The 8,121-nt window shown below is 32.0% G+C and overlaps 1 protein-coding gene across 1 annotated transcript; it reads right to left on the bottom strand.

Moving 5' to 3' along the window:
• Window positions 1–212: 212 nt before the first annotated feature.
• LOC123545534 (paired box protein Pax-1-like) lies at window positions 213–6,204 on the bottom strand. Its single transcript, XM_045331860.2, has 2 exons — window positions 5,990–6,204; window positions 213–2,482 (listed from the first exon to the last, which is right to left on the bottom strand). Exons 1-2 carry the CDS (start codon window positions 5,991–5,993, stop codon window positions 1,656–1,658), a joined length of 831 nt encoding a protein of 276 aa, XP_045187795.1. The 5' UTR covers window positions 5,994–6,204; the 3' UTR covers window positions 213–1,655.
• Between the last annotated feature and the right edge of the window lie 1,917 nt (window positions 6,205–8,121).

The following is an 8,121-nucleotide window of genomic DNA, read 5'->3' as shown; positions in this document are numbered from 1 at the left end:
TGGAAACAAGCACTACTAACATCACTTGTTTCCAAATAGTTTGTCTAAAGATACATGCAGTTTTAATAGCTAGTTTGTATTGAAACAGATGTGCGTTACAATACTAAAATGGTTGGTCACTGAGTTTATCAGTATTAAGGTACTTGAAACTCTTAACATATAAAATCCATTAAACAACACCCGGATTAACGACAAATTACACGAAAATAGACTTGATTTCATTGACATTTTAATCTCGCTGTATTAAATACAACTGTGATATAAGTCCTTGACATTAAACCTGGAATACAGTCTACAACATATTATGCATGTGAAATGAGACATAAAATTCAAATGTTATACATGTCACATCAATACAAATGAGAATAACCATTTTCATCGGGGTATTATTTTTTGAAAAACAAGACATCAAAAACGAAATTATGAAAACTGAACAATTATATTGTATAATGAATGTATGAATAAATATTCTTTGACCGAGAAATAATGGTTAGTAAAACTGTTCTTCCGTGGTGGAGATATAATCGAAATATACATACTATAAACATGTTCCCTTATTCGTTAGTTTACAGCCGCAATCCTCTAAAAACCAAAATGTTTGTAATTTTAATGTAGTTTTTAGTTGATTAGTATTATTGTAAAATTGCTAACGAGGCAAACTATTTTTTTTATAAAGAAATTGTAATTTGTGATATGAACCCCTATTTTTGGATGTAAATGCTAATTATTTGTATGTTGCAAATTCCACATCTTGAAAAAAAAATCTTTTTGAACACTTACATTTCATACAAGAAGATACAGTTTCAAACCATACTGAAAAGACCAATTACCTTAAGGAAAGTGCATTAATATACCTCGTGTAAAACTGTTGTCTGGTACTACATTTATAATTACTAAGATTATCAAAGAACGTAAATGTCGGCGTTTACGAAGAATGTAATGAATACATCAACAAACTATTTCATAGTTGCACATTCAGAATGGGTTCTTTTTGTATTATTTACTAGAATTAATCAGAAACAAGAGACCCTTGAGAATTAATAAGATCTTGTATAGGTTGGTCAACGAATAATACGAGTAAAACATGTCACTGATATACTTCTTCGAAGTTTTAATTCGTTTTACAATCTTTTAACTTTTTCAAATATTTCCTTTTGATCCAGCTATCTAAAGACTGTGGTGTAACTGCTTTTGTGGCGCGTTTGAAGTGAGATAACCGATGTTACTACCGTTTGATATGTGTAACAATATAGCGTTCATTTAGATGTAATTCTAAACACTACTCACTATTTTTATGATCCAGGAATTTCAAATTACACACTTCCTGTGTTTTTCAGCTCCCATGTTATGATCACAATATTTTTTTTCAGTTCATGAAGAAATTTCAAGATGAAGGAAGACACGTAAATATCGTGCCCATCCCATTTCTAGCAAGACCTCTGTACTCTCTAGTATAATATTATAAACTAAAACTGTTGGTGTATACAAATATTTTGCCAAGTTTTTCCTTGAAACTTCATTCTTATTCATTCTCGCCTTCCTCCTCCTCGTGGTTGGCCTTTACAGTTGTTTACGCACTCTAGTAATTTGGAATAATGCATGCTCATATGCCAAAGTATCTGCCAAATATATTCATTCAAGGTTAGTGTTTGGTCTCAGCTTTGTAAGTACATAGGTTGAACAGTTTGTTTCATTCCGTAATAGTTCATGTTATAGTTTTGGCTGATTTGATGAGGATTGTTCATTGGTTCACATGGCATAGGCATGGGTGCTGATTGAGACATTGGTTGGGTTGGAGCCCTGAAACCCAAAATGTCATTCACAGAGTGAGAGGATGCCCAGGCTCGCATCATGCACGGCGTAACACAATTAGACATCTGTGATTTATTATTCATTTGATGGTTTAATTGCGGAAAGCTCGGTTGAGGAGCGGGTATCGGTGGTGGTGCACAAGAGGGCATTGAAGGTGGTGGGCAAGAATATTGATACATTGGAAACTGAGGGTTGTATAATGGGCCTGGTGGTGGTGGGCCCATTATGTTCTTTGATTCCATATTAGGACTTTGGCTCGTTGGTGAAGTACTCCCTCCAATTTTGTTTCTAAGAATCCGACTTATTGAGCTCACTGAAGGCACATTATATTTGTCACAGACGCCATCCGCAAGCAATTTGTCCCTTATTTCCCAAGCAAATATCCCTGGATCCCTCTCCTTGTATATTTTTATATGTTTAACAACATTGGGTGTTGTAACTCTTGGCTTGCTGCCACCAATGGCTCCAGGAAGTATTGACCCAGTCTCATTGTACCTGGCAAGTATTTTACTAACACATCCATGTGACACCCTAAGTTGTCTAGATATATCACATGGTCTCACTCCCATCTGAGCAAGCTCTATAATTCTAAGTCGGATGGCATTAGGTAAGGGTCGACCGTTGACAAACACTCCGCCAAGCTGGTTCACCTCCCCAAACGTCGTCTGTTCTGTAATATAAAAAAATAGTATTGAAATCTCAAAATCAACTCGAAAGTCAAGTTTCAAATGCAATTTGAACATTACGTATACATCATTGATGTCATTTTGCGGTATATTCAATAACATAAATAAAAGTAAGCTCATGGAAAAGTTTAACCAGAAAAAGGTGTTTCTTTAATTCAAAGCTAAGCATGCAAAATTCCAATTAACCATTGAAACAAATATCTTCCAATGTTACATTAATAATCATTACTGCCAATGAAACATTACACAATCAAGTGCACAAAACACAATAATAAATGAATTTGCAAAAATGCCAATTTCAACTAAGTTATCGTTTCATTAAGCTGTTTTCCCCGTTATATTAACATGTTACTTTTTTCACACCCATCAGATTCTTTTTAGTTTCCAATCTCTACTAGACATCTGACATTTTATTAAATGTAAATTATAAAGATGTTATTAAAGGTGTTTACAGCAGATCGATGTGGTGATTGTGAAATGTTTTGGCACAAACAACTTTCAGTATTGATAGGAACTAAAATGAATTTTAATTAAAAGGAAGCAACTCTTCTTTGTGCATTTAAATTTCAAGTCCCTTGGATGGAAAAGCATGCATTACATTCTTACAGAATCAATGTCCACCAATAAGTAAATAACGAAAAGTATTTCTTGAAATAGAGGCATCTGCTTCAAATTGATTTCATGAAACAAATCAAGTAGGATATTATAATATCTGCACTTAAACAACGGTTTTTATAATATTTCAATAATTGTATGTTAATCATTTGTAAGATAACAAATATGTTTACAAAACAACACATAAATAACAGTCGCAGAAGAATTTTCCATTCAGTTATATCTGTGTGGCTTAATTTCATTGCCGCTCTAGTTCAGTTCTTGCCTATTTTCATTCCATTTACACAATTCTGAAACGACTTTTCAATTTACCAGTATTATTTATAGGCCTTATAGTGATTAAATGATAGAATTTCCAATTGTAACATTTTTATGCCAATTCCTTGAATGTTTATTTGATAAATATCCGCATCAAAGTCAGACCCGCCCTTGTTATCTGAAATAAATCGACCGGTTTGGTCAGCGGGGACTGTAATGACCCAAGTGGGAACCCTTCTGAATTCTCGGCTAATTCAATCAACGAGAGAAGGACAATTTCTCGGTTTTCACTCACTTTCTTGATACGAAGGCCCATAAATCTTTAAATGCATCAGGATATGCAAATATTTGGTTTTAATTATAAAATCAAACATTTGGATTTTTATGCAGATGTGACTAACCAGCAACACTTTTTCTAAGTACTAACTTTAGACAAACACGTTTGCTATATATTAATGAAAATATGATATCGAACCAGAAATTCAAATACATTATAATTCAGTTACAGAAAGTCTGCAGACTCTTGTTCTAATTGTAACATATTTCATATTTCTTTATTAGCCATATACACTACAACCCATAACTCATAAAATGATAGCATAAATTAGAATGTAGCTAATGAAAGTACAAAAATTTAAAAAGTTTTGAAAATGTAAGCTTGTTCTTAAAACCTTATTGGATCAGAATATCTAATCGGAAAATGACGGGGATCTATCAAACATCTAATTTAGAATATTAACTGCAAAAGCATTAAATCTCTCTACAATTGTCATGTATACACTGGAAAACAGTATATGAGTTGGTACACAAAGTAATAAACAAAACACAAAATATTTTATCATTTTCAAGTTCTACGGCTATATTCGGTGAAAATGATAAGGTGAACAAATAAATAGAAAAAAAACTTTTTTGCCTTTAAAGTATTGAAATAATTTCAAGGTCAACATAGCATTCTTTAAAAAAAAATTGAAGGAAAATGCGGAGTGTCTTAAAGTAATCATGTATTTCTTTGAATACTTGCATTAAAGTCAAATTCGCCCTAAATTGAGGTCTAACATAATATCATCTGAACATTTATATGCCAATTTCTCGAATTAGGTGTTGTATAAATGTGTTTCTTCTACCTTTTTTTATTCTGGCTCACTTGTCCGTTCATTGGCATAAAACCGAAGTTGAAAATTTTCTTATTCGTTAAATATGACTTTGAAAACAAACAGGGCATACTGCCGTTTTAAGGAAAACACGTTAGGAACGCATTAACTATAAAAGTGCGCCACTGTATAAAAAGCGAATAAAACAAATCTTTTGCAGACCAGTTACAATTATTATAAGCTACATAATATGAAAGGTCATTCTAACAAAGAGAAAAATGCTTAAAACCTTTTTGTTTGTTGAAAACGATGAACTCCATTCTCCATCCGATATATCAGCCTACAAATATGATGTAATTTAAATGTTTTGCAAGTTGTCAATTTTTAAAACCCTGAAGAACCCTTTTGTTTATTTCAGTGTAGCAAAAAGCCCTAAGTGAACCCAGATTAACTTTATTTACATATCAGTTACATGTAAGAGTATTTCAAGACATATCCTATGATTGTTTATTGTACATTTTCCACACTTACAGATTTCTGAAAGACCATCTGGAGCTTACACGGAATACGTGTGCGAATGTATCATATTGAGATCTACTTCTCCTTTCAAATGTATCAACACAACGAAACGTTAACTACGTTATAAGAATTTTGATAGCGAAAAATCTGGAAAAATAATTGTGAAGTGTTCACACGAGTTTCAAATACGAACTCGAATATACTTTCTATAACCAGGTGCTAGAAACAATATTTACATATGTTCAAAATCTAATGTCAAAACATACATAGACTGGTCAATGATATATACTGCATCTTCAAAATACCTTAACCCCTTTAATTGAAATTTATTTTAGCAATAATGTCATTATAACATTATGTTAATAATCCTAACTATTTCATGCTAATAAACTTATATTTTCTATGGCAGTTCTGCCAAAAGAAATGTTTCCAAATTATGCACTTGCCTTCTCGGAAGGCAATTATAAATGGAATTTGCGGGTATTGAAGTTTCGCATTTAAACAGGCCAGTTAACTTTTTTAGAAAACTGTTCGGAAATATAACATACTCGTGTTTTTCTGTCATCTAATTATCCTGTTACAGTTATACATTAATGTATACGAGTTCCGTTAAGGGAAATCTATTAAACCGTTGTTTCATTTTTTTTTCCATTATGTTTACATTTTAATTGTTAATTTAAAAGTTACCCAAAACTTAAAATGTAACAGCTATAGAATTTTAACTGGCAAAGTTTTATCGCAAGACTTTGTGTATTTAGACCTACCAAATTTAAAAATAAAAATGACTTTAAATAATTTATTAATTCAATTTTCTTCCCTTATGTGAAAATACGGGTCTGTATATGTGGACGCACTGCGCAAATGCTCAGAACATTGAATAACACAAAGAAAAGATATGTGCCATACAAGGCAGCAACGCACTCTACAGATTATTGATAACATAAACATTATGTTAATTTGAAAAAATATGAGATTATTTAAATATTATACAAATAAAATTAAACCTACCCATTAGCGAACTTGACGATAATCCGTAGCAAGCAAGCTTGCCTCTTTCTAAATCCGACGACTCCAGGATTATTTTTTCTCCTTTCTGTATTTAATTTTGAATAGTAAAAACGGTCCCGTTTTGTTAAAATGTAAAACTTAACAAAACACACAATAGGAAATGGAGCAAAACGCAAATCTCGTCAAAAGGCATGAAAGTTTACAGAAAAGTTGAGATAAAACTAATTTCAAGTGGTTTACTTTCGCGTTCAACCCACTGATAAGCCATTTGCGCTGTAATTGGTTGCCGTGTTCGCTCATTGGACGAAAACGAGTCAAACCGCCAATCAAATGAAAAGATAAACACCTACCTGTGAATTTAGAGGAGCTTTTCTAAACAATTACGTTTTCTAGGCAATTTGAACGTCGTGGAATGAATCCAATAAATTATATACGAGTTGCTGTTGAAATTGTGTTCAAATATTTGGCTATGCTCGCGTGCCTTTTCAAATTGACGGTAAAACTCCATACTATGCCTTTTGGTCACAGTTCAAAATAAGAATTTGCTACCGAGGACATAGGTGGTCGAAAAACAGTAAATGGTTTGATGTCGGTACCAACTGCTTTAATTCTTTATCACTCTTTATTTCTGGGTTATCTTCTTTACAGTTTTATCTAACCTTCAAGCTGCACATCATTATTTTATCATCAGTATATACATGTTCGGCCTTGAGATCGCATGTATCTATCTTATACGTGCACTTTTTATATGATATATTTGATTTGGAAGTTGGCTTCTGAGCAATTCTCTTAAAGTGCAAATTATTCCATAGATAACAGAAATAATACATCTTTTGAATAGTTTATTAAAATATAAGGCGGATTATAATCTATTTATTTTACAGTATAATCAAAAATATTTTAATGGCACGGAACTGTATTTGAACAATAAAAATAATAAATTAGCCGGTTTTCGTTTAATTAACATATATACATTAATAAAGAGACATGCATGTATTACGCATATTTACTTATCCACTCCCTTTCCTCCTGAAATGTAAAAAGAATATATAAATCTTTCTAGATCCAACCTAAACATTGAGACATCATGATTTATTTTCATTTTGAATGTACATTGTATATTATCCAAGTTGTTTGTAAATGACATGTTGCTTTTCAAAGTTCAGCTTTTTGTTTAGCGCTTATTGATGTGGTTTCTAAAACAGACAAAATGAAAATAGCTTTACCATACTTGTGTTTGACAACCGGCCCAAATACTCATACTACTGTTGCTGCTACCACAACAACCACTACTAGAAGGACAGCAATAAGTTTTTTCAGTAATACTTTCTATAAAGCCTTTATCACCAAGCTAACAAACAGAATATCACCAAGTTAAAAATCAGAATATTTTTAACACTATTCCAAAACAGACTATTTCATTTTTTTAAATACCAACAAGTTATTACCACAAATATTACCTAAAACAAACACTCATAGTTATAGACTGATGTATTAAAGAATTTGATGACGCGGAGTAACTGGTTTCAAAAATGAAAGGTAATAATATAATTTCAGCAGGCATGACAAATATTGACAGTGCAGAGAATAATGACAGAAAACACAATCTGGCTCACTATTCAGTATATTTCCGGTCATTAGTTTCAGCAGTGATGAGGTTGATTCAGAAGGAAAGACGGTTTCAAGAATGAACAAGAAATGACAAAGGCTTCAAATCTATTTTATCTTCAGTTCTTCGTCTAAGTTTGTTAACCTGTAAATAATTAACCTTATATTCTTCTATATCAAAAATGAAGAGTCGTACAGCAAGAAAGAGACGAAAAATACGGGAAGAACAATATTTCTATGAAATTCTCGCTTTATAATTTTGAATTTGCGTTTAATTATGTGTATAAACCGCGCCAATGCTTATAATTTAAGATAAAAAGTAGACGAGAGACGTATGTCAAAGGCAACGAATAACTTAACATTGACAGAACATTGGAAGACATTGTTATAATACATAATGTGAATCTAGTGGAATGACCATTTATTTCCATATGCGTAATAAGCTGTACGTAATATTAACTGAAACAAAGTTACAAATACACAATATAATAAGGATCAAAAGAAATACAGTCTAACCTGTACTA

This window comes from Mercenaria mercenaria, chromosome 1 (assembly GCF_021730395.1).
Source record: "Mercenaria mercenaria strain notata chromosome 1, MADL_Memer_1, whole genome shotgun sequence".
In the NCBI taxonomy this organism is placed as follows: Eukaryota; Metazoa; Mollusca; class Bivalvia; order Venerida; family Veneridae; genus Mercenaria; species Mercenaria mercenaria.
The sequence above is the reverse complement of the archived record's forward strand: the minus strand, read 5'-3'. Positions and strand labels throughout refer to the sequence as shown.